The sequence below is a fragment of the Vicugna pacos genome, chromosome 15 (assembly GCF_048564905.1).
Source record: "Vicugna pacos chromosome 15, VicPac4, whole genome shotgun sequence".
In the NCBI taxonomy this organism is placed as follows: Eukaryota; Metazoa; Chordata; class Mammalia; order Artiodactyla; family Camelidae; genus Vicugna; species Vicugna pacos.
The window spans coordinates 28,289,552-28,317,368 of record NC_133001.1 but is presented as its reverse complement, the minus strand read 5'-3'; the positions used below and the strand labels follow the sequence as shown (position 1 = coordinate 28,317,368).

Genomic DNA, 27,817 nt, shown 5'->3' with positions numbered 1-27,817 from the left:
CCCACCCCCAGAATTCTTTCCAGATTTAACTGGTTTGGAAAAGGAGCACTGGCATTTTTTTTCAAATTCTCCAGGCTGAGAGCTACTGATGAGAGGTCATGACAAGCCTGCAAAATTGTGGCAGTAAGGGCACCTAAACAAGTGGGCTAGAAGAATAGGAAATGGTGAGGTGACAGTACAAAAGTGAGATAGGTGAAAAAGAAATGTCAGCGGTAGCAACAGATTCTGGTCATGACAAGATTCAGGCTGAGATCACAAGAGGGGTGGTGAAGGCAAAGAAGAAGAAAGTCACTGGAGGTGAGGAGGTCAAAGAACAAGGAACACAGGGTACAGGATGGTTCATCCAAGTGGAGGAGGAAGTCACTGAGAATAATGACAGAAGACGGCAGAAGCTTTGTATCAATGAAAGAAGAGGAGTGGCCAGTGCGTTGGCAAATTACAGCAATGTGGAGAGGAGGAGACTGAATACTGTTGAATTTTGTCTGCAATGTTTGCTAAAAACAGACTTTAAAATTATTAGGATGTTATCAATTCTATCTCTACCCAAAATAGGGTTTTCAATTATTTTGTTTGGTAATGGTTACACCAGAGGAAGATGTCAAATCAATGAAATGAAATCTAACATGCTCCATGTGCTTTCATTGAGCTAGAAAATGTGTGAATTGTGGCAATTCTAAAAGAGATTCTAAACACTTCCCCAGCTCTGAGTGTCTCTTAAGTGACAGACTTTCTATTTGAATTCTCTTTTTCTCTTTTAAAAATTATACATATACCAAGCATCACAGGAAGGATCAAGAAGAAACTATGACAAAGGTTCTTAAGCTGTACTCTCTTGAACTATACTTTAAAATTCAGAAGATAGGCATGTGTACATTTCACTCATTCTCTGGAAGAGAGGATTCATAACTATAATCAGATTCTCAAAGGGTTTGTGACCCCAATAGAAAGGATCAAACAGCTAAGAGACACTTCCGTGTAAGGGGAAAGCAGCATCTCCAATTAGGAGGGCACCAGCAGCGCTCCTTTTGTCCAGCGAATTAAGCACCTACCAGCTCCTCCTTAACAGCCACGCCTGCCAAGCCATCACTCATTTGTAGGGTGTTCTTTTTTACCCGTGGCACCCTCTTTGGTTTAGATTCCTTGGAAACAGGCAGCTTACGGCTCCTGGGGACTTTCTTTTGGGGCTCCCAGGCACTATCCTCCTTGTCATCTTCAGAGGCAGACGATCTAGGAGTAAATCGACAGAAAAATTTCCAGGAAAAATGAAGCCAAATGTTAAAGGCGAAAAAGAGACATATGCTTCTTGAAAAAAGAATTAGGTAGGAAGTGTTTAATACAAAATGAAGTGATGTGAGCAAAGGCTATGAACAGATACTGCTAAGAACTGAAACAAGAGAGCTGACCAGGGACCAATGCAGAAATACTCCCGATACATTATAAATCACAGGTCTCTCTCCATTCTCCTCTCACCTAACTAATCCACACACACACACACTCGAGACATAGGAAATCATTTATTACCTGTAATTTACTGGGTCATGTCACACCATAGTCACTGTGCGGTTTTCCATTTCAAGTAATGTCTAAAGATATTTTTGATTGTCACAACTGGGATGGGAGAGGGATGCTATTGGCATCTAGTGAGTAGAGACCCGGGATGCTGCTACACATCCTACAATACAAAGGACAGTCCCCATAGCAAAGAATTATCTGGTCAATAGTGCTGAAATTGAGAAACCATGCTCTAAAGCAACAGGAAAATCTCCCCTGCTCTCACAGACCTTATATTCTAGTGTAAATATTATATCATATTTTAGTTGGTTAACTTCTTGTTCAACAATTTATCACCAACACCTAAACAGAGCCTGGGACACAGCAGGAAGAGTTTGATAAATATCTGTTGCATAAATAAATCAAAAAGACACAGCCTTCTTCAACCCAAATGACTTAAGAAATTAGTTATACACATGTGTGTGTACAACTGAATCACCTTGCTATACACCAGAGACTAACACAGCACTGTTCATCAACTATATTTCAATTAAAAAAAAAAAGTCAGTGACAGAATGTATTACTCCTTAAAATATACATCATTCTCCCATCTCATATAAAACTTATGCGCTTACAACTCAGAGAAAGAAGAGAATTCATCTTTGGATACCACACTCTGGACCTTTACTTTTGCTCTTCTTGGCAATGATGACATCTGGAAGGAGAAATACAACATGAAATCAGCATGATTTGAATCACTTGAATGACTGATCACTTACTTTGTCTACAAAATGATGTGCCATTCAAAACAACACTCCAATAGCTCTGCTGCTAGAAAAGGCCAATCTAAAAAAAGACAATCATTCACAAACCTAAACACTGGTTTCCCTTCCTATGTGGCTGCCAATTATAGCTTTCCGACGATTTCAAAAGCCTGATGAGTGTGGGCCATCTTGGAAAAATATACCTCCAGACTTCCCTGGGGCAGTTGATAATAGCATGGAGTAGGGTATCCTTTGCCTCAGACAGCTTACACTCAGCCCTTACTCCGTTTACCCTTAGTTTCAAGGTATCAGGTACTGTCATTTTTTTTTTGGAGGATACTGCAGAGTAAATTGGTTTGGTTCTGAAATGCTCCCATGGCTAACTTGAGGTTTTAATTTTTACGTAGTAAAATCTGCTAATCTTCTTGGTTTTGGAGTTTTGAGTCATGCCTAGGAAAGCCTTTATACCTCCACTCAAAATTATGAAAACAGTCTTCTTTATTTTTTGTAGTACTCTGCAGTTTATTTGGTACATTTAAGTCATTAGTCAATATGGAATGTATTTTAGTTCATGGTGTGGTGGCAAAATTAAATACCTGTTTTCCTCCAGAGGGACAGCTGATTGTCTTAATACCACTTATTGAATAATCTTTTCCTGTCCTAGTTTGAAATACCACCCCACCAAACACTAACTTTCTCTGTTTTTGTTTTACTGTTGTAAGATATGTATAACACAGAAATCACGTTATTTTTTCCTTTATGATGGATATTTAGTAGTATTTATTTGAGGAATAATGAACTGCATAAACATAAAATGCCAGATTAATCAAAACTTCATCCATTTCCATGGTTTTAAATACCTGTATCAGTTACTTACTAACAAACCTAGTACCCCCACCCCAAATCTTACTTTTGAGATTCAGATTTACCTAATAAACTGCTGGCCTGTGAAACTATTTAGATGCTTCACAGTTATCCAAAATTGACATATCCACAATGGAACTCTTGATAACCATTCCTTATCCTAAAACCCATTCCTCCCTCAGTCTTCCCTATCTTTGTAAATGGCACAACCACCCACCTAAAACAAATGGTTCTTTGCTATAAGCCAGAACCTTGGAAAAACTTCTAACAGCTTCATAAAGCTTTAATTGACATGCAATAAACCATTCATGTTTAAAGGGTTAAAATTGGGTAAGTTTTGACATATGTATACTCATCTCCACAATCAAGATACTCAACACAACCATCATCCTCTAAAGTTCCATTTGCTAAGCCAAAACCTTGCAAATCTTATCTTCTTTCATCTCCCACATCCAGTCTATTAGTAAGTCACATAAGTTTTTCCTTTAAAATATATGTTAAATCTCTGTGATCTCCAGTGAGGCTTTAGCCCCCAACATTTCTCATCTCTTAGATTTCAACATTTTAGGCCTAAAATGGGTTTCTCAGATATAATATTTTTATAGGACCCTATTTATTTCCTTTATAAAGTACTATATAATATAATCTGTAATTATCCTTGTTTATTGTCTGCATCCCCCATGTTCACTTTATTGCAGTAAAATAAACACCATGAAGAAACCACATTTGTCTTACTCCTGTATCACACAGACCCTGGCACTTAATAGCTGCTTTATAACTATTTAAATGAACATAAGAGTATATACAAAAATGGTCTCTACAGAGGAATATACATTTCTCTCCATCACTATAAAGCAACATCACACATGGCACTCATTGCTTTCTTGAATAAGAAATGGTACAAAAGAACATTCCTATTCTTACTGGCTAGAGATTTTCCCTCCTAAAAAGCTCTCTTATTTCTGTGGGCACATAAGCATATTCAAAATCAGTAACTTGGAGGCTGCTATGATGTTACTAAGGGGGGAGGCACTAAACCAGGGAGAGTGAAAATCGGGGGACGGGGGTAGAAAAATTTGCATGCACACAAATATTACACTAAAATTGGAAAAACAACAATTAGATAATTTAAAGAAGTATAGAGGGGGACAATTTTTTCACAGGCACCTAAAGTTTCCTCTAGAGTAACGACAGAAGTGCTTGGAAGGTCAGCAGAGATCCTTAACTAAGTAATACAAACAAAACACTAGAGTTGGAAAAGAGGCTCAGAAATCAGACAGTCCTGCTTTCTTTTAAGAAGAAGAAGCCTCAGATCCAGTGAGGTGAAATAGTTTACTCAAAGGGAAGGGCTACGGTGGCAGAAGTACTAGAACCCCGAGCCTCAAACACCAAGCCTAGGCTTGTTTCCCATTGCACATACATTATATTAATGACATGCTGTCGTGTGGGAGGTTCGAGGAAAGTTGCCTAGAGAGTTCTCTTTCCTCAACAGTTATTCAGTGCCTCCTACACGCCAGGCACACTGCTGAGGGTGCAGCTGATTTTGCCTGGGCCATGATCCGGTAGTGAAAAGGGCGCTTCCTCCCCCGCCTCCGATAATTTGAGGTATGAAAACAATCTAGGTTCGCCAGGGCTTTCCCACGTCAGTCCTGTGTGCTAAATGCTGCGATTTGACTGAGAAGACGCGCCAGGTGACACGCGGCAGCTAGGAGGGGATTTCCGAGGGTAGGGCGTAAGCTGCAGACCGCAGACAGTAAAATGTAGAAACTTCTCACTTTAAAAAGGGATGTTATTTCCCAAATGAGCTCTCAGAACTTTTTAAATGGCCCCGAAAACACCGGAGCCCGGACGCCGGGCTCGCGGGAGCCCCTAGGAAGACCGCCAAGGCGGACGCTCAGCTCACCTTCCCGCCCCGCGTGTCGGAAGGCCCGGGATTCTGTGTGTACGCTCCCGTCTTCCGGTTCCCGCCGGAAGTTTTTCAAACGCCGGAAGTCCCGCCTGTCTTCTCCCTGACTCGTCGCCAAGGTGCGGAGCTGCCGTAGGGAGGAGCCGAGCTGAACGGAGGAGGAGCTAGAGAGAGGATACCGTGGGAGCGCTGGGGTGGGGCCTCGTTCCAGGGCTGGGGGCCGAGCTCCGTCTACCCGGATCCTGGCGGAGGTAGGGCTAGAGGTGCTTGCAAAGGCTGACCCGGCTCCCAGTTTTTCTTTTTTTCCTTTCTCTTAGTCCACTTTGCTTTTATTTTCTTCTCCCTTCTTTTAAGTTTAATCCAGAATGTTTCTGTTCATTGAATTATTTGTAATTTGCAGTGGAAAAGTGGAAAACAATATTTTTTTCTAAAGTCAATTAAAAATGTCGTGAATTAACTTCCCTAAAGGTGTTTTCTAAGCCCTAAGATGAGGGTTTCGCGCCAGTCTTATGGAAATACCCAAATTTTGCCTTTTCTGATAAGCTTTCACGCGGCCCCTGAGGTTTTGGGAGAGTGTAGCCCTAGAGTCATCACTACCTTGCTTTGCAGTGCCAAGCACACCAATTTGGAAACCCGGTTTTCTAACGAACTTCCTAGGGCACTTGGGCAAATGCTTTATATCTTTGGACTTATTTTCACTGCCAACCTCTCCATCTCACTTTTTACTTGATAAGATGCTCTGCACGTAATAGGGGTGAATACTCACTGAATTAATTTTCTTGAGATAAGTGCAAGTACCAGTTACCTAACCTTCGGCAAGAATGGAAAAATCCATTTCATTTTTAGATTCTTGGAAATTGCTGTGTCTTAAGTCCTGATAATCTAGCATCCTATATGAGCTGTCTTCCAGATCCAGCATTTCCGTTTCCCTTACCACAATACCCAGAAATCGCTCCTGCTTTTGATATTGATGAGGCCAAGTATCTTAACTCCACTTCCATCCCCCAAACCCCATTTTTTTTCACCAACGCAACTTAAAAGCTATAAAGGTCTCCCCAGTAATTCTTTCCTTGTGTCTTGACTATATTGTCTCAAAATTAGTTCTCATTAGAAATGAAAAATGACTTTTTCTTTGTATTGTGTTTTTTACCAAGTACATTAAACTCTAAGCTCACCGAAAGAGCCAAAGAAATTAGATTGTAAAATTAGGGAAATAAAGCTGCTGTTAGTCTAAATTAGCATTTAGCAAATCAAAACCCCATGGATTTGTTTTAGAAGACTCTAAAGAGCAGCTTTCCGTGCTACTGACTCACTTCTAGGGACTCTTAAGTGCTGAAAAGCTGAGCAAGCTATTGAAATGACCCATGAGTGGGCCTTGCTACACAAAGTGAACATAAATTTTATTAGCTAATTTTTGCAATGGAGTGGAAAACAGTACACTGTAAACTTAATAAGTCTATTCTTCTATATCTAAGATCCTTGGTCAGTAAGGATCCATTTATGAGATTGTTTAGGGACTTTTTTTCTTTCTTTCTTAATTTGCAGCCTTATGTTGCCTTTTGCAGTGGTTCCAGAAGATCTAGAACTCTCTGCTACAGTCAGTCTGCTCCACAATTTCTAATTCTGAAAGAATACTAGAGAAGATGTTACAGTTCAGGATTTGGGGAAGGGAAACCAGGTCATAATAATCAACAACAATAATTTACTCTTTACCCTTCACCTACTTTTTATGTCAAATTGTACTGTACAGGTTTAAGGTAGCAGTGGGTCAGGGTGAACCAAGATTCTCCAAAATCTGTTGACATAATCCTTGCTCTGGAGGAATTTTCAAACAAGACTGAGGACTAGATACAGCTAAAAAAGATAGAGACCCAGACAAGACAGTGCAGATTCAAGGTTAGGTTGTGCATGGTAGTAGCCACAGTACCAGGACAAGAGTAGAAGTAGGCCAGCCTAGTGCTGGACATTGAGTCCCCTCTCTGCCACTAGGGATATCTGCCTTTCAACTGGGAAAGAAAAAAAATTGCTAATCTAAAGTAATAACCTGGTAAGATTTTAGACATCAAACATCTGGGAAAAATAAAAGCTAGTGCAGGATCCTCCGAAATTAATGTAGGTGGTGACCTACTCCAAAGGCAAGTAAGATTGTCCAGAACACATTTCCCTTGGAATTTTGCAAGTAAGCCACTCCGACTAAAAGCTGTCAAGGGAAATTTGTAATTACTAAGTATAAACCAGACCCCATTGCAAAAACTGCCTTTTCTCTCTAGGACCTTGTCCAGTCTGTTGTTTACCTTTGGATCTTAAGTGCTAAATTCTAAGAAATTTGTGGGTTTAGACTCACAGCCTGGAATAATCTGAACACCCACCTGAGACTAACCCAGTTGAGTTTGGAAGTAATGAAAACACATTTTGGATTTTCTAGGAGGTTATTTGTTTTAGTGCTCCAAAGCATACAGCTCTTTGTGAAATTCATTGGTATGTATTACTGTAATAGTAATAGTAACAACTTATATTTATTCTTCATCTATCATGTGCCAGACACTAAGTTAATGCATTTACATGTATTTGTGTATTTAACTCACATATCAGCTCAGTGAGATGTTACTATTATCCTTTTTTTATAAAATGAGAAGGCCAAGGTATAGAGAAGTTAAATAGCCCATCCAAAATCATATAAACTATTAAATTGCAGATATGGGATTCAAACCCAGTGATCTGCCAGACTTCAAATCCAGTACTCTCAAAGACATTCACGTACTAACTTGAAGCAAAGATCTCTTCTTTACCCATAATGGTGGCCAGTATAAGACTGAATCCTTTAGATACTCAAGAACTACTGAATCTCTAAATACACTGAATAAAGTGCTATCTATCCACAGAAAACTTAACAAGACCATTCTCCCTATTAAGTTCAAACTAATTTAAATTCTATGAGAACAAAAATTAATAGAGATCCACCTGTTTCACCCACTGAATGGTAAGATACTTGGATCTCAGTCCTGGAACTAAGTCTTAATCATTTTGGTCTCCCCTTCTCCAATTTCTCCCTCCACCCACATAGTCTCTAATAATACTTGACAAATAATAGGTACTCAGTAAAATAGTAGACTAACTCCTGGACCCAAGAATGTACCTGGAGTAAAGAAAGAGCGTTCCTTGTGCTAGAAAAGTAATCTAAAGCTCCTGCCACTCAGAGAGTGGGTTACCATTTTAAAAATCAAGTGTACTTCAAACATCTTGTCACCTAGAGCCAATCACTTAGCGAAGGCGGAAGAGTTTGTTTCAGATTAGAGAATGTACAAACTGAAACAGAGCCCTATTTCATAAATGTGTATGCTACCTCCTGCCCATCCACTTACCAATCTGAGAAGCTCTCATTCCTAAACACATTGGCTTCAATGAGCTTCTCTCAATAACTCAGCCAGGAACTTAGAGATTTCCTGCATAATCTAAGAGATTGGGAAGCAGAGAAGGAAGTGCCGCTGTTTCCCAAATGAAAAAGGGGTTTCTTGTCGAGTGAGGTGGACCAGGCTGGTAGATGAGTTCCCAAACTTAGCCTGTCCTGGTACTCTTTCATGCTGGCTAAAAACAGCAGCATAATTCCAGAGTGCTAGTCTAGCACTGAGGACAGTATTTCTAGCCCAGACTGAGTTTGTCAGTCTTTCGTGTAAAAGAGAAAAAGATTCACGGGATTAAAATCCTGAGTTTTGAAAAAATATTAAATGGATCTTGAGAAAGCATCAGTTAAGGCTGAGCAAATTAATTGTACAGATTTTTCAAGGAAATGAATATTCAGACATCATTCAAGGGATTACATACATTTAAATTTATCTTACATGAAGTACAATTGTGGGACTTACATGTTGAACTGGAATATAATTTTAATCTTCAGCTGAAAATTGAAATTTGCAGTGTTTTGTCCACTAAATATTTTACAAATCCTCAAAGTATTTTGTAATGAGTGTAATTAAAAGATTAAGGGGGGAAAGTCTGAACTATAGATAAAATACTGTGTCTATTGCATGACCCACTGTTCCACTTACCACCTGCCTGGCAAATTCACTGGCTCAGTCATGAGCAGACATATTGCCAAATTGTTTTCTGGTGAGTTTCTCATCCTCGAGTAGTGTCCAGGGACCACCTCAAATGCCTAAAATATCCGTGGAATAGCCTGAGATCCAAGCATAGACACCCCAGAGAGCTCATTAGGATCCTAATGATGGCATGGCTGGTTGGGTTGCAGGGAAGGGATGAAAGGCAGCACAGTGGGGCCAGATTTATTTTGTTCATCCCCACAGGGAGCCACAACTGGGGACTCTATACATCAGAACTAGTACTTTGTTTGTAGTACTTTTAGTCCATCTTCCAGCTTAATAAACTGGAACTATCCTGCAAAGTGTTCTTTGAAACACTCATCTAGAACCCTATAGTCAGAGTTTTAATACTAGAAGCTTCACACACTAACTGGAATTCAAATTTAGAAAAGCATGGTGTGTCAGGTCAGTCTAGGTCCAAGTGTGTGCTTTCATTTTTAACTCAGGTTTATTGAGTATAATTTACGTAGAGTAAAATTAAACTTTCTTTATTCTGACAAACACATACAGTCATATAATCACCTCCACAATCAAGATATAAAACATTTCTATCACATAAAAAAATCAGGAGTTTTGGATTAACAAATACATACTACTATATGTAAAATAGATTTTTAAAAAAAAACTAGGTCCTACTGTATAACACAGGTAATTAGATTAAATATCTTGTAATACCTGTAATGGAAAAGAACCTGAAAAAAGGAGATATATATATATATATATATACACACACACACACATAAACACATACACATACATACATACACATACACACTCTTTGCTCTACACCTGAAACTAGCCCAACATTGTAAATCAACTATACTTAAATTTTAAAAAATGTCCCTTTGCAGTCAACCTCCTCCCCCATGCCAGCCCCTTGGCAACCACTCATTGTTCCCTCTCCCAATAATTTCACCTTTTCCAGATTGTCATGTAAACAAAATCACATACCATGTAGCCATTTGAGTATAGGATTTTTTTTTCACTTGGTATAAAGCATTTTAAATTAATCCATGTTGTTGTATGTTTCAGTGATTTGTTTCTTCTTATTGCCAGGTAGCATTCCATTATGTGGATGTTTGTTTAGCTGTTCAGCAGTTGATGGGCATTTAGGTGTTTTTCCCCTTTTTGTCTCTCGTTAACGATGCTGCTATGAACATTCACGTACAAGTTTTGTGTGGACATATGTTTTCATTTCTCTTGGTAAATAAATACCTAGGAACAGGATTGCTGAGTCATATGGTGAGTGTTTAGTTTTATAAGAGACAACTAAATTGGTTTCCAAAGTGGCTGTACCATTTTGCATTCCCACCAGCAATGCGTGAGAGTTCCAGATGCTCCACATCCTCACCAGGACTTAATATTGTCAGGTTTGTTTGTTTGTTTGTTTGTTCATTGCCATTTAATAGGTATATGAAGTTCCTGATTAGAATTTTAATTTGCATTTCCTTAATGACTAATAACATTTATTAGTAAAGTGTTTATTTGCTACGCATATGTCCTCTCAGATGAACTATCCAAACAGGACAGTTTTTTAGTTGCATTTTTTGATGAATTATAAGAGTTCTTTATATATTGTGGATACTAGTCATTTATTAAATATGACACTTGGCTTTAAGAGTTGTGAGTTATTATAGGCAACTGCCATCATCATAGCTGGAGAGAAATGATTCCTTCTCTGACCGTGAAGAAAACTCCACCACAGCCAAGCGTCCTTCAAGAGGCTAGCTAACAGATGATATCAAAACCACCAACATTTTTACATACATGAATTTTCCTGACACCAACATTACCCCAACAGAAAACATTCTTTATAGAAAAATGGTCTAACTTCACAGTGAAAGAGGATAGAAATATGAGCTTAAAATATGTGCATTTATCACCCTAAAGGAATGTTTTAAGATTGACAAAGTGTTACCCACAAGCTTTAGCAAATAATGTGGAGTTAACTTAGCCATAATGTTCGTATAACATAAGTGGGTATTTTGTTTATACTGGACCATAACATGAATATAAGAAAATCCAGATAGGTTACCAAGAAAACTATTGGATTCTGCAAGCTAGAGAGTTTAGCAGAAGTAGATGTTGCATATATAAGGGCCTTTCATAACTTTCTGCCGTGAGCTTTGGTCATTTAGGAGACCCAGGTCTATAATTCTTATAGCTTTCAGGCCTGTTTTAGAAACCTTTAGCTGGTATTTCTCAAATTTTAATGCACATAAGAATCACTAACAGAACTTTTAAATGCTGATTCCCAGCCCCTAGAACCCAGGATCACAACTGAATGAGTTTATACACATCTACATGTGTATAAGTACACTATGTGATTTTGATGAGGTGTTTGTACATTATAGGAAAAACTGGTCTAATTCTTACTGTGCACTTGATTTAGAACACTCAGAGGACCGAATTTAGAAGTATGGTTTCTAATACAGTGTTTTACGGTGCTTAACTTTAAACATGCCCTTCCAAAAGGTGGAACAGATAGTGCCTGCTAGCTATACTGACTACTACGGTTTAGTTTGTTGATTGAAAATAGCTTATATTAACAGATTACTTAACATTTGTGACACTGTGCTAAGTACTTTATATACTTTTTTGTTTTGCTTTTAAAATAATTGTTAGGCAGATAGATGATATATTTATCCCTATTTTAAGAGGATGAAACTAAAGCTCAGAGAGTATAAGTAATTCACCCAAAGTTACAGAGCACTATTAAATAAATGTATCACAAACCTCAAGAACTTAAAAAAACTAGTTATACACCAAAGAGTTATATATCTGCCCTAACTAAACCTATATATATAATATTATCTATTGTTGTTTAACAGACTTCCCCAAGGTATTTTTTTAATGCTGTAGGTATTTTAAATAACCTCCTGGTAAATAAACTGGATAAACTAGAGTTCAAAGAGACAGAGTCTGGATAAGTAAGAATGTATATTCAAAGATACATTAAAAATAACATCCCCAGAATATTTCATAATATAGCAGAAACTTCCAGTAACAAAACAAATGAGTTCTAGGGATGTAATATATCTTTGAAAGTTACTGAAAGAGTAGAATGTAAAAGTTCTCATCACAGAGAAATGTTTAATGTCCGTTGCACATTAAATAATCTCATTTAAAAGTAAATTTATATAAAAGTAGATCTAACCTAGTTCTAGGAAGCATTATGTCTGTACCCCAGCACACAAACCACTGAAAGTTGTTCATTTTACTGCTGGGCCTTTAAACTTGCTTCACTTTGGACCAGCCTGCTGATAAGAGGGAATGACAATACCAACGGAAGTTGATGGTAATCATCTTGAAACCTGCTGTAATCTACACCCAGGCAGCAGTGGTTGGATCCCACCTCTGTCAAGCTTGAAAGCTCTAGTCCTAAAAATTCTGCCTCTATTCTGTGTTGAACTTCTTGAGTTCTTTTTGGGAAGGGCCAGAGATCTCAGCTTGGCCCTGGTTATCAGTTACTTTTTGCCATCCAAGATTGCTAGGATTGATTTTACTTATTTGAGAGTTAGTACTACTTTTTGTGTGTATAAAACATTCAGAGTAGTCTGGGAAGTGTCTCTCTGCATTTCTAAATATCAATAGTAATGAACCAGCAACACTGTTTTAGTGACAAGCATAACTGCCAGCATCGTAGAGTTGTTCATTGCAGTTGCCTCCTTGGTTTATTTAGCAAACACCATGTATGAGCTATCCTGGTAACCCAATCATTGCCAAGTGCTTTGGTGCCAATTAAACTGTTTTCTTTTCAAGATGTTTCTTCCCTCCCCTCCCTAAATGCTGCTAGATGTTTCCTGCTGAAAGTCAATGTCTGATAAAAGCAGGCATCTAATATATTTATCAGCAAAGTCTGATATATTTATGCTTTGCCTTATGGGAAATTTTCTTTTTTTAAATTTTTATATAACTTTATTGTGGTATAATTTCTGTACAGTAAACTACACATATTTCAGATGTATAATTTGATGGATTTTGATAGATGTATACACCTATGAAACTACCACCATAATCAAGATACCTAATATTTCCATCATTCCCCAAGAGGTACCAATTTTAAACTCCCAATTCATCCCTTTCCACTCCTTTTACCCCCCTGGTAACCATAAGTTTGTTCTCTATGTCTGTGAGTCTGTTTCCGTTTTGTAAATAAGTTCATTTGTGTCTTCTTTAGATTCCACATGTAAGCAATATCATATGGCATTTCTTTTTTCTGTTACAATGATAACAACTTTGATTTTACTTTAAATAGATTTTTTTGGTTTATTGAAGTATAGTCAGTAACATGTCATTTTCTAGTGTACAGCATAATGTCCCAGTCATATATATATATATATACATACATTTGTTTTCATATTTCTTTTTCATCAAAGGTTATTATAAAATGTTGAATACACTTTCCTGTGCTATACAGAAGAAATTATTTTTAAATCTATTTTATATATAGTATTAATATTTGAAATCTCAAACTCCCAAGTTTATCCCTTTCCACCTCCTTTCCCTCATTAACCATAAGATTGTTTACTATGTCTATGATTCTGTTTAAGTTTTGTAGATGAGTTCACTAGTGTCTTCTTTTTTCTTATTTTTTAGATTCCATATATGAGTGATATCGTATGGCATTTTTCTTTCTCTTTCTGGCTTACTTCACTTAGAATGATGATCTCCAGGTCCATCTATGTTGCTGCAAATGGCATTATTTTATTCTTTTTTATAGCTGAGTAGTAGTCCATTGTATTTATGTGTGTGTATACACCACAACTTCTTTATCCATTCATCTGCCGATAGACATTTAGGTTGTTTCCATGTCTTGGCTAATGTAAGTAGTGCTACTGGGAACATTGGGGTTCATGCGTCTTTTTGAATTATATTTTTCTCCCAATATATGTCCAGGAGTGAGATTGCTGCATCATATGGTAAGTTTATTTTTAGTTTTTTAAGGAACCTCCATACTGTCCTACATAGGGCTGCACCAACTTACATTCCCACCAACAGTGTAGGAGGGTTCCTTTTTCTCCACACTCTCCCCAGAATTTATCATTTATGGACTTTTTAATGATGACATTCTGACTGGTGTGAGGTAATACCTCATTGTAGTTTTGATTTGCATTTCTCCAACAATTAGCGATGTTGAACTTCTTTTCATGTGCCTGCTGGCCATCTAGATGTCTTCTTTGTAGAGAGATCTGTTTAAATCTTCTGCCAATTTTTTGATTGGGTTGATTTTTTTTTAAATATATATATTAAGGTGTATGAGCTGTTTGTATATTTTGGAAATTAGTTCCTTGTCATTTGCGAATATTTTCTCCCAGTCTGTAGGTTGTATTTTCATTTTGTTGATGGTATATTTAGCTGTGAAAAAGCTTTTAAGTTTAATTTGGCCCCAATTATTTATTTTTGCTTTTATTTCCATTACTCTAGGAGCTGGTCCAAAAAAATATATTGCTGTGATATGTGTCAAATAGTGTTCTGCCTATGTTTTCCTCCAGGAGTTTTATAGTAACCATTCTTATATTTAGGTCTTTAATCCAGTTTACTTTTGTATATAGTATTAGAGAATGTTCTAATTTCAGTCTTTTACAGGTAGCTGTACAGTTTTCCCACCACCACTTATTGAAGATACTGTCTTTTCTCCATTGTATATTCTTGCCTCCTTTGTCATAGATTACTTGACCATAAGTGCATGGACTTATTTCTGGACTTTCTATCCTGTTCCATTGGTCTATGTGTCTGTTTTTGTGCCAGTACCACACTGTTTTGATTACTGTAGCTTTGTAATATAGTCTGAAGTCAGGGAATGTGATTCCCCCAGCTCCGTTCTCCTTTTTCAAGATTGTTTTGGCTATTTGGGGTCTTTTGTGTTTCCATATAAATTTTAACATTTTTTGTTCCAAATCTGTGAAAAATGTCATTGGTAATTTGATAGGGATCTCACTGAATCTGTATATTGCCTTGGTTATTATGATCATTTTAACAATATTGATTCTTCCGATCGAAGAACATGGTATATCTTTCCATCTGTTTGTGTCATCTTCAATTTCTTTTATCAGTGTCTTATAGTTTTCTGAGTACAGGTCCTTTGCCTACTTGGGTAGGTAAATACTAGGTATTTTATTCTCTGTGGTGCAATGGTAAATGGTATTGTTTCCTTAATTTCTTTTTTTGCTATTTCATTGTTAGTGTATAGAAATGCAACTGGTTTCTGTATATTAAATTTATATCCTGCAACTTTACCAAATTCACCGATGAGCTCTAGTAGTTTTCTGGTAGCCTCTTTAGGATTTTCTATGTATAGTATCATGTCATATGCAAACAGTGACAATTTTACTTCTTCCTTTCCAACTTGGATTCCTTTTATTTCTTTTTTTTTTCCCTCTGATTGCTATGGCTAGGACTTCCAAAACTATGTTGAATGAAAGTGGTGAGAGTGGACATCCTTGTCTTGTTCCTAATCTTAGAGGAAATGCTTTCAGGTTTTCACCATTAAGTATGATGTTAACTGTGGGCTTGTCATATATGGCCTTTATTATGTTGAGGTATGATCCCTTTATGCCCACTTTCTGGAGAGTTTTTATCATAAATGGATGTTGAATTTTATCAAAAGCTTTTTCTGTATCTATTGAGATGATCATATGGTTTTATTCTTCCATTTGTTAATGTGGTGTATCACATTGACTGATTTACAGATACTGAAAAATCCTTGCATCCGGGCAATAAATCCCACCTGTTCATGGTGTATGATCCTTTTAATGCATTGTTGGAGTCAATTTGCTAGTATTTTGCTGAGGATTTTTGCATCTATATTCATAAGTGATATTGGCCTGTAGCTTTCTTTTTCTGTGATATCTTTGTCTGGTTTTGGTATCAGGGTGGTGATGGCCTCACAGAATGAGTTCAGAAGTGTTCTTTCCTCTGCAATTTTTTGGAATAGTTTCAAAGGATAGGTGTTAACTCTTCTCTAAATGTTTGGTAGAATTCACCTGTGAAGCCATCTTGTCCTGGACTTTTGTTTGTTTGGAGTTTTTTCATTACTGATTCAATTTCAGTACTGGTAATTGGTCTATTCATATGTTCTATTTCTTCCTGGTTCAGTCTTGGGAAATTGTACCTTTCTAAGAAATTGTCCATTTCTTCTAGGTTGTGCTTTTTGTTGGCATATAGTTGCTCAAAGTAGCCTCTTGTGATCCCTTGTATTTCTGTGGTGTCAGTTGTAACTTCTCCTTATTCATTTCTGATGTTATTAATTTGGGCCCTCTCCCTTTTTTTCTTGATGAATCTCACTAAAGGTTTATTAATTTTGTTTATCTTTTCAAAGAACCAGCTTTTAGTTTCACTGATCTTTTTTGTTTTTAGTCTCTATTTCATTTATTTCTGCTCTAATCTTTATGATTTCTTTCCTTCTACTAACTTTGGGTTTTGTTTGTTTTTCTTTCTCTAGTTGCTTTAGATGTAAGGTTAGATTGTTTGAGATTTCTCTTGTTTCCTGAGATAAGCTTGTATTACTATAAACTTCCTTCTTATAACTGTTTTGCTGTGTTCCAGACGTTTTGGGTTGTTGGGTTTTCATTTTCATTTGTCTCAAAGTATTTTTTTATTTTCTCTTTGATTTCCTCAGTGATCCACTGGTTTTTTTAGTAACATATTGTTTAGCCTCCACGTGTTTGTGGTTTTTGCAGTTCTTTTCTTGTAGCTGATTTCTAATCTTATAGCATTGTGGTTGGAAAAGATGCTTGATATGATTTCAGTTTTCTTAAATATACTGAGGCTTGCTTTGAGGGCCAGCCTGTGGTTGATTCTGGAGAATGTTCTGTGTGCACTTGAGAAGAATGTGTATTCTGCTGCTTTGGGATGGAATGCTCTATAAATACCAATTAAGGCCATAAAGTTTGTATTTCCATATTGATTTTCTGTCTGGATGATGTAAGTGGGGTGTTAAGGTCCCCCACTATTATTGTTATTGTAGGTTTCTCCTTTTATGTCTGTTAACAGTTGCCTTATATATTGAGGTGCTCCTATGTCGAGTGTATATATATTTACAATGGTTATATCTTCTTCATGGATTGGTTCCTTGAGCTTTATGTAGTATCCTTCTTTGTTTTCAGTAACAGTCTTTATTTTAAAATTTATTTTGTCTGATATAAGTATTGCTACTCCAGCTTTCTTTTGGTTACCATTGGCATCGAGTATTGTTTTCCATCCCTTCACTTTCAGCCTGTATGTGCCTCTAGCTCTGAAATGGGTCTCTTGTAGACATCATATATACAGGTCTTATTTTTGTATTCATTCTTCCAGTCTATATCTTTTGGTTGGAGTATTTAATCCATTTACATTTAAGATAATTATCAACATGTATGTTTTTATTGCCATTTTGTTAATTGTTTTGGATTTGTTTTTGTAGGTCTTTTTTTCTCTTTCTTTTTGTTTTCTTCTCTTGTGGTTTGATGACTGTAGAGTTACACTGGTTTGGAGGTACCATGAGGTTTTGGTTTAGAAATACACACACACACACACACACACACACACACACACACACACACGACTGTTTTAAGTTGCTGATCTTTTAATTTCAAATGCATTTTAGATACCCTGCATTCATACCCTCCTCCCCTCATGATTACTTTTCTTATTTCTAGTTGTGGCCCTTTTTTTTCCTAGAGAAGTTCCTTCATCATTTGTTGTAAAGCTGATTTGGTGGTGCTGAATTCTTTCAGCTTGTGCTTATCTGTGAAGCTTTTGATTTCTCCCTCAAGTCTGTACAGGAGCCTTGCTAGGTAGAGTATTCTTGGTTGCAGCTTTTTCCCTTTCATCACTTTAAATATATTGTGCCACTCCCTCTGGCCTGTAGAGGTTCTGCTGAAAAACCATCTGATAATCTTATGGGAGTTCCCGTGTATGTTATTTGTTGCTTTTCTCTTGCTGATTTTAATATTTTATCCTTATCTTTAATTTTTATCAATTTGATTACTGTGTGCCTCAATGTGTTCCTCTCTGGGTTAATTCTATGTGGAACTCTCTGTACTTCCTGGACTTGGGTGACTGTTTCCTTTCCCAGGTTAGGGACGTTTTCAACTATTATCTCTTCAAATGTTTTTTCAGGTCCTTTCTCTCTTCTCTTTCTGGGACCCCTATAATGTGAATATTAGTATGCTTCATATTGTCCCAGAGGTCTCTTAGACTATCCCTATTTCTTTTCATCCTTTTTTCTGTTCTGTGGTAGTGATTTCCAATATTTTGTAGCTCACTGATCCATTCTTCTGCCTCATTTAGTCTGTTCTTGGTTCCTTCTAGTGTATTATTCATTTCAGTAATTTTATTCTTCAACTCTGTTTGGGTATTCTTTTTATTTTCTAACTCTTTGCTAAAAACTTCACTCTATGCATTTATTCTCCTCCTGAGTTCTCTGATCATCTTCACAATCATTACTTTAAACTCTTTCTTGGATTGCCTATCTCCTCATTACTTATTTCTTCTTCTGGGACTTTATCTTGTGCCTTGGTCTGTGAGATATTCCTCTGCCACCTCATATTGTCTGTCTTTCTATTTGTATTTTTAGGTAGGTTAGTTATGTTTCTTGACCTTGGAGAAGTGGCCCTCTGTAGGAGACATCCTAGCACTGTCCCAGCAGTGCACTCCTCTCTTGTCATCCAAGGACCAGGGTCCAGCTGGTCCCAGCGTGGAGTCCAGCCCGCCTTTGTGGGTTCCTTCCACAGGCTTTGGGATTGTTGTTTTTTTACTTCGGCTGTCTGCCCCCCGTGGGTGAGGCTGGACTAGAGGCTTGTGCAGGTTCCCTGGCAGGAGGAGTTGGTGCCTGTCCACTGCTGGGTGGAGCTTGTTCCTGGACCTCTGGTGGGCAGGACTGTGTGTAGGGGCATGTCTAGAGGTGGCTGTGGGCTTAGGAAGTCTGCTGATGAGTGGAGCTGCATTCCTACCCAATATGTTGTTCGGACTGAGGCTTCCCGGCACTTAAACCTACAGGTTGTTGGGTGGGACTAGGTCTTGGTGCTTGGCAGATGTCAGCCTCCAGGAAAGCTCATGTAGATGAACATTCCCCAAATGTCCACCACCAGCTTTTATGTCCCCAGGGTGAGCCACAGCCATCCTCCACCTCCGCAGGAGACCTTCCAAAACCAGCAGACAAGTCTGGCCCAGTTCCTATGAAATCACTGCCTCTGCTCTTGTTCCTGGGAAACACAAGATTCTGTGTATGCTTCCCAAGAGAATGAAGACTCTTTCTCCCCAAGCCCCTTGGAGCCCCTGCAGTTAAGCCCCACTGGCTTTCAAAACCAGATGTTCTGGAGTCTTCTCCTCCAAATGCCAGAACCCCAGGCTGGGGAGCCTGACGCAGGGCTCAGAACTGTTACCCCATGGGAGGGCCTTTGCAATTCAGTTTTTCTCCAGCTTGTGGGTTGCGCACTCAGTGGGTACGGGGCCTGATTATATAGCAAGCATGCCCCTCCTACCATACGACTGTGGTTCCCGCCTTATGTTTCCAGTTGAAGATCTTTTTTGCTAGATTCCAGTCTTCTTTTCAATGGTTGTTTAGCAGTCAGTTGTGGTTTTGTTGTAGTCATGAGAGGAGGTGAGCTCATGGTCCTGCTACTCTGCCATCTTGACCAGAAACATTGGAATGGTTTCATCAGAAATATAAAGGAAGCAATAAGGGGCAACAGCTGTAGTGAACTTAATTTTAACCAATAAAGATCTGGTTGATGACTGACAAGTGACCAGAAATACTTGGGAGAAAGGGATGATGTCAGTTAGAGTTAGTGCCTGGCCAGGCACAGTGCTGGACTTGGATTAAGAATGGTGGACATGATGGCACAGCCATTACTGGGAACAAGAACAAAACTGAGTATGAATCTGAACAAAGTAGTGGTGTCAGGAGGACTCGTGTCCACTTGCACTTTTCAAATCTGAATTATTGTTCAAGTGTTTCATTTATTAACATAGTTACGTGATTCAAAATGTGAAGGGATACAAAAGGGTGTACAACAGAAATCTCTTCGCCAATGCCCTTCAGCCACTTAGTTCCCCTCCCTATAAGCAATCTTTTTTACCAGTTTCTTGCAAATTCTCCCAGAGAAAATTATTTGCATATGCAATCAAATGAAATAATATACTTATCAAACCTAGGATCCTATGGATTGCAAGATGCACCATTATTATGGTTATATGTTATTAATGTATATCCTATATATTATATGGTATGCTGCATTATATGGTATATATTATACATACACTGTAATTATTGTATGTTGTACAACTTAAAAAAATTTTTTAAAGCACTGCAATTAAACTGTGATTTGCCATCGATTGTACAGTGAGTTCTAATTTCAGAGACGTCAAAGGTGAAAATATGTGCTTTTAGAATCAATGAGATATGATCTATATTCTTTCTTTTCAGATTTTACACAAAACGTAGTAATGTATGTTTATGATTCTGTCCTGTGCTTGTTTCAACAATACATCTTGGAGCGTATTTCATACAGTATGTAAGGCATTTCCTCCTCCTTTTTTATGTGGGACAGCTGTGGAAAGAGGACTTGCAATGAGTGTGTTCTAAGACAGGAAGTGAAAAAAACCAAGGAATAGGATACTCTTTGAAAAAGATAGTGAGTTAACTCCAGGTGACTGAAAGAAAAAAATAGTAACACTTACTTTGCTTGTTTCTTCGCCAAGGATAATGATATTCAGATTGGAAAGTGTAGGACAAATATCATGAAAAAAGACTCAGTTTTGCCATGAAAGAAAAAATGAATATTCTGGAGGAGTTGGGAGAGGAGATGAGGAGTGGCCGCTAATGGTTATGGGTTTTCTTTTTGGAGTGATGAAAATGCCCCAAGATTAGGTTTTGGGGTTGCACAGCCCTGTGAATGTACCAAAAACCACTGAGTTGAATACTTTAAATTGGTGAATTTTATGTATGTAAATTATATCTCAATAAAGCTATTTAAAACATTAAAAAAAAAGGAAAAAGGAAAAAGAAAAAAAATAGTGAGATGCTGTCTAGATAGTTTACATGAGTTAAAGTCTCTGAGTGTGAACAAATACAAACCACAGCAGTGAAACATGGATGTGACAAAATCATTCTTGGGAATTTGTGTGAAATAATGAAGAAAAAGAAGAGGTGACTGAAGATGGGGTAAAAGGTTTTTACCAAAGCAGAAAATGTAGGTTATAGGAAATACAGACTAGTAAACTTTCCCACTCACAGCTTTTAAACTACATTATCAAAAAGATGATTTATTAGCATTTAAAAAGTGAAAATGTCATGCGTTTTTTAGATTTAAAGAAAAAGAGGTGATTAAAGGAACCAAAATGGGTTTACTAGAGATGTTATGCCATAGCTAGGGTTGTGGCTCTGGCTCGGGGAAAAGAGATGCTTTTAGTTAAAGAGATGCCTGTTTTGCCAGCAAACTAAATGAATGTGCCCTGCCAACCGTCAGGGGACTGTTCCCTTCACCTGTGCTCTGAGTGATACACTACGAAGAACAACAGGGTGAAAAATGGAACTGGACTCAAGTTCTGTCTCTGACACTACCTAGTAACTTTGGGAAGGTCACTCATTTTGTTTCTCCTTATCTAAAATAAGGAGAATGTATTTATTGATTCCTAAACTCCTTTTTGAGAATTTCATTTTAACCATAATCTGGTTATAACTATAGATATTATTACTATAATCCAGAAAATTTGGAAGATCTGGAGTTTGTTGATGTAAGCAAAATGTCTGATGTCTTTCATGATATCTTTGTGGAAATGATGAGGAAACATGGATTAGGTTCCTATCTCATTCCCCAATCAGGATGACATTTCTATACAACAGGTTGATTGGTAAATCAAATAAAAACATAAGATTGGGAAAACCAGGGTTCAAAATCACCTCAAATTACTGAAAAGTTGCCTGATATCAATAAAAGGAAATTTAATAAAATTGACCTTGAACTCCTCTATTGTTATTGTTTTTTAAAAAAGTGATTTACAACGTGGAGAAATTAGAACCCTCATAAATTGCTAGCGGAATGTAAAAAATGGCTCAGACACTGTGGAAAACAGTTTGGCGGTTCCTCAAAAAGTTAAACATAGAGTTGCCATATGCCCCAGCAATTCCACCCCTGGATATATACCCATGAGAAATGAAAACATATGTTCATACAAAAACTTGTACATGAAAGTTCATAGCAGCATTTGTAACAGCAGAAAAGGAGAAACAACCCAACTGTCCATCAACTGATGAATAAGTAAATAAAATGCAGTCCAATGGAATATTATTCAGCCAGTGAAAGGAATAAAGTTCTGATACATGCTACTGTGTGGATAAACCTTAAAAACATTGTCTTCAGTGAAAGAAGACAAACACAAAAGGCCACATATTGTATGATTCCACTTAAATGAACTGCCAGACTAGGCAAATCCATAGAGATAAAAGGTAGATTAGTGGCTGGCAGGGGGTAGAGATAGGGGTAATGGGGAATAATAGCTCATAGGTATGGGGGTTTCTTTTGGGGACAATGAACATGTTCTTGAATTAGATACTAGTGATGGTTATGCAGTCTTGTGAATAAACTACATACCATTGAGTTGTATATTGGAAACTGGTGAATTTAATGGCATGTGAATCTTAATCTAAAAAAAATTAACTCTTAATCTAAAAAGAGTAATTTTAAAGATATTTACAGAAATTCAGGCTGAGAGACCAGACTTCATGGTTTAATAAGGTGAAAACTATAATTTTGAGTTGGCTATGAGCTCTTAAATGAATCACCAGACTGAAATGGCTGCTTTATGAAGCACTCCATCTTGAGTTTCATTAACACTTACTGAGAACGTATTGAGAATTAAGCCAAGCATTTCCAGGATTGTCAGAACAACTCTGTAAGTGGCTGTTACTATCTTCATGGTACAAAAAAGGAACCTGAGATTAAGTGACTTGCCTGAGGGCACCCAGCTAGGAAGGGGAGAGCCAGGCTTTGAACCCAGTTCTCTGACTGCAGGTCCTATGTACCTGACCACTGTACCACACTTGCATTAAGAAAAGATGAAAGTACACATCAAAGGAGGTGATAGCCTGACAGCAGACTAAACTCATCATACTTCATCTTGACCACAGTGGCCAGTTTTGAAAAGCACACTGCTGGTTTTAGATTATGTCCATAAGCTCTTTGATGCTGCTCCCTTCAAAAAGTGAAGTCACATTTCCCTCCTTGAGTATGGGCTGTGCTTAGTAACTGACTTCTATAGAACAGAATAAAGTAGAAGTAATAGTGTTGTAATTGTGCTATTAGGACATAAACTATATTATGGCTTCCCTCTTGCTGTCCCTTTTGGATCACTACCTCTGGAGGAAGCAAACTGCCATATTTTGAGGATGCTCAAGCAGCCCTATGGAGAAGTCCCCATGGTGAGGAACTAAGGCCTCCAGGAACTCAGGCCTCCTGCCAAAACCCAGTAATAACTTGCCAGGCATGTGAATAAGCCTTCTTAGAAGCAGATCCTCCTATTCTAGTCAAGCCTTCAAATGAATGACTCTTGATTGAGACCTCACGAGAGACCCACAGCCAGAACCATCCACCTAAGTCATTCATGGATTCCTGACTCTTTCTTTTTGGAATGATGAAAATGTTCTGGAATTACACAGTAGTGATAGTCTGAAAACCTTGTGAATATACTAAAAATCACTGAATAGAACATTCAGAAATGGTGTAAAACAATATATACTTAAGGCTTTAAACAAATTAGTTTTAGGGTAATTTGTTTCACAGCAATAAATGACTAACATACAACTTTAAGGGGCACTGACAAACCTAAGTGTGTCCCAAGAAGGATGACCAGGAGGTCCCTAGGGTTTGAAGCCCTGTCATGTGTGGAATGCACTTGAGGTGTTTTTGTCTGGACTAGGGAAGGACCTGGCTTCTGTGTGCAAATATCTTCTAACAGGATGACGTCAGCATCAAGAGTGAATAAGATGTCCCTTGTCATATCCCACCCCTCAACAGCAACAATTTGGCATCCATCCACAGACAGAAGTGCTGTGTGGGAGCTGTGGGATCCAGCGTCATGCCAAGGAGCCTGGGAGGAATCTTGCCCACCTGTGTGTCAAGTAATAAGCATCCAGACCTCAAAGCCGTGAATGGGCTCCAACTCTTCTTGACTGTAGATGGAGAGCTCCTGGAAAACACTGTCTTAGACAATCACCCATGGATGAGAGAGCCTTTGTGGAGTCCAGATTTCCAGGGGAGATGTTCCAGCACACTGCTGGAGCAAAGAAAACACATGTTTGGACTCATTGGAAAGGTTAATAAAGGCCAGAGGAAGTGATTGCTACTTCAAATGCAAAAACAGCAATGCAAAACTTAAAGGAACATGAAAAATCAAGGAAACATGATGTGAAACAAAGGATTGTGATAATTTTCTAGCAAATGACCCCAATGACATGGAGATCTACTATTTACCCAAAAAAGAATTCAAAATAGCTATTTTAAGAAAACTCAACAATACTAAGCTATTTTTCTGAAAAGATAAACAGAATTGACAAACCTTTAACTAAACTAAGAAAAAAGAAGATTCAAATAAATAAAATCAGAAATAGGAGAAACATTACAATGATACTATAGAAATAAAAAGAATCATAAAAGACTACTATGAATAATTATACACCAACATATTGGACAATCTCGAAGAAATGGATAAATTTCTAGAAACATACAACCTATCAAGACTGAATCATGAGGAAACAGAAAATCTGAACAAACCAATAATGAGTAAGGAAATTGAATCACTAATCCAAAACCTCCCAACAAAGAAAAACCAAGGACCAGATGGTATCCCTAGTAAATTCTACCAAACATTTAAAGAAGAATTAACACCAATCCTTGTCAAACTCTTCCAAAAGATTGAAGAGGAAGGAACACTTCCAAACTCATTTTACAAGGCCACCATTACCCTGATGCCAAAGCCAGATAAGGACACTAAAAGAAAACTATAGACTAATGTCACTGATGACTATACATGCATACATTTTCAACAAAACATTAGCAAATCAAATTCAATAACATCATGATCAAATGGGATTTATCCCTGAGATTTAAGAATGGTTCAACATATGCAAATCAATAAATGTGATACACCACATTAATAGAATAAAAGATAAAAATTATATGATCATCTCAATAGATGCAGAAAAAGCATTTGATGAAATACAGCCTCCTTTCACGATTAAAAAAAATCTTAATAAGTTAAGTTTAGAAGGAAGAATGAGTATAGAAGGAATGTACCTCAACATAAGAAAGGCCATGTATGACAACCCCACTGCTAATATCATACTCAAAGTAAAGGGTTGAAAGCTGTTCTTCTAGGATTAGGAACAAAACAAAGGTGCCCTCTCTCACTACTCCTATTCAACATGGCCCTGGAAGTCTTAGCCAGAACAGTTAGGCAAGAAAAAGAAATAAAAAGCATCCAAATTGAAAAGGAAGTAAAATTATGTCTGTTTGCAGATACTATGATCTTATATGTAGAAAATCCTAAATACACCATCAAAAAACTGTTAGAACTAATCAATGAATTCAGTAAAGTTGCAGAATATAAAACCAACATACAGAAATCAGTTGCATTTCTATATACTAACAATGAAATATCTGAAAATGAAAGTATCCTTAAAAAAGGAGGCAAACCTTCTCTATGTGACTCCAGCAAGAAAAAAAAAAGTAGACATAGGTTTGGATTCTCACTTATAGAGCATTTGTTAACAGTCATAACTGACCCACATGAGACAGTGACCCTTAAAGAGAGTTAACAGAAGGGGTCCAGCTGACACTTGATGCCACTATCAGAAATGGTGCTGTGTGGGTTCCTATATGGTGACAAAGGATGTCTCCTTAGGGACATCCAAAGACATCTCTCCCAACCCCCACCCCATGGTATAGTATCCTGTTTTAGGCTATTCAACTGCAACTCAGAGTAGACCACAGCTGAGCCATTAGTGTAAATGGATGTGAAGAGTTGTCCTCTCTATATTGTACTATAAGCTATTGGAGTTGAGGCTCTCTGACCAGTGCTGAATGCTGAGCAAAGAGGTGAGAGCTAATATCCTAGTGGGACAAGGTTTTTCACAAAGATATTATTAACTACTGCACAGGCTTCTAGAGTTTTCAGTGTGTTGTCTCATTGTTTGAAGTCAGCACTGTGAGTAGGTGGCAGGGATGACTCGCCTCTTTTGTATAGATGAGGACACTGAGGCTCAGAGCCATTAAGTGATTCACTAGGAATCACAAAGCTGGTAACTGGTCAGGCAGGGACTTAGAACCTGGATCCAGTCCAAGTTCTAAGGAAAGCTGAACTGCAGATCCTGCTGGGCAGTGACCAGAAGAGTTTTTGGTAAACTCTGCAGCTAAATAGAGCAAACAGACTGGTGAAGGAGAGACCAGTCTTAATGCATATTCCCAGAACAGTTTTCCAGAGATACCTTCCACCTGCTTTTTCTGAACCAAGCGTATTAACTGAAGGAACAAGTGTGTGGCTGCTTGATTTGAAAATCAGACAGTTGAACAGTTTCCTGGGAAAGGACAGTTACCTCCCAAAGGAGATAGGCCATGAAAAGGAAGCATCATTTTCCCAAACTTTGGGGTACAAGAGAGAAATTGGTGATACTGACCAGGAAATTGGGGGTTAAAAACTTACATTCTTCATGGTATGCTGAAACTTCTTCTCTTAAAAATTTAGCTGATGCTCACTGGAAAATTTCCTACAAGGGTTGGTGGGAAAGTCTGGCACTGTTCCCTGTGACACCACCCTGAAAGCCAATGGCCCTGTTTAAACAGGGTGAATAGACCTGTCCCAGGACAGTGTGTTCCGTAGGCTGAGGGAGGGTGGATTGGAGCTCAGGGAAAGTGGAATGGAAGTCAACAGAACTGCCTCCCTTTTCAAACAGGCTTGTGGCTCACACCTGTCCTGCTCACCAGACCTGGGTTGAAACAAGCTGCAAAGCCCAAGGTAGGCAACTACCTTATCATTTCCTTTCCGAGTGACCCGTGGTCCCATGAAAAGGGGAATACTACTACTACCCACCTCATGTGATTCTTGTGAGAATTGAATGAGATTGGATAGGTAAAGCATCAGCACCGGGCCAGGCTCACAGTACCTGCACGGCAAGCATTAGTTCCTTTGCTCCCAACTTATACTTCCAGCTGCATGAGTCTCCAACCATGTCAGTTACCTGGGCAGATTCACCTAGAGGAGTGAATCTGTGTTCTTTTTCTTATGGAAACGGGAAGGCTCTTAGAGAGACGGGGCCCTATGAGTTGTACCCCCAGAAATGAGAAAAGTTTGTACTGAACAATCTCCCATACTGTTTTATCTCACTTCCTTGTGCCCAGGGGTGTGCATCTGAGAGACATATGACCAAGGTGAGGAGTAACATCTACAGGCATGGTCGGGATGAAATGTGTGACCAGAGGGCTTATGAATTCATCTTTGAGGATGGACAAGGCATAGGCTAATTGGCCCATTTGGGGTCAAGGCTGAGACTCTGAAGAAAGGCTGACCCTATAGAGTCGTGACCGGCAGTCTTCCCCTTCTGGGTCTTGATTTCATTTAAACACTCAGCAATTCCATGCCACCTGGCTTAGTTTCCTGTGGTGACTGCAACAAATTACCATAAACTAGGAAGTTTCAAGCATCAGAAATTGTATTCT

At 38.1% G+C, this 27,817-nt stretch overlaps 1 protein-coding gene and 1 long non-coding RNA gene across 6 annotated transcripts in view; one reads left to right on the top strand and one right to left on the bottom strand.

Annotated features, from left to right (window-relative positions):
• The window catches only part of SRBD1 (S1 RNA binding domain 1), a 169,400-nt gene extending 164,315 nt beyond the window's left edge, over window positions 1–5,085 (bottom strand). For 2 of the 3 annotated variants that reach the window (XM_015249703.3, XM_006216451.4), the window contains exons 1-3: window positions 5,023–5,085; window positions 2,127–2,206; window positions 1,050–1,227 (exon numbers count right to left, since the gene is read on the bottom strand). In XM_015249703.3, the coding sequence (XP_015105189.1) occupies window positions 1,050–1,227; window positions 2,127–2,206 (258 nt within the window). In that variant the 5' untranslated portion in view covers window positions 5,023–5,085. Of the gene's footprint in view, window positions 1–1,049; window positions 1,228–1,521; window positions 1,673–2,126; window positions 2,207–5,022 lie in introns of all 3 variants that reach the window. The other variant, XM_072937776.1, reaches the window with a different exon arrangement.
• A 43-nt stretch (window positions 5,086–5,128) lies between these two features.
• LOC140685707 (uncharacterized) overlaps window positions 5,129–27,817 on the top strand; it is a 35,193-nt gene continuing 12,504 nt past the window's right edge. For 2 of the 3 annotated variants that reach the window (XR_012059055.1, XR_012059054.1), the window contains exons 1-2: window positions 5,129–5,276; window positions 27,055–27,116. This is a non-coding gene — a long non-coding RNA (uncharacterized lncRNA). The remainder of the gene's footprint in view (window positions 5,277–27,054; window positions 27,117–27,817) is intronic. The other variant, XR_012059056.1, reaches the window with a different exon arrangement.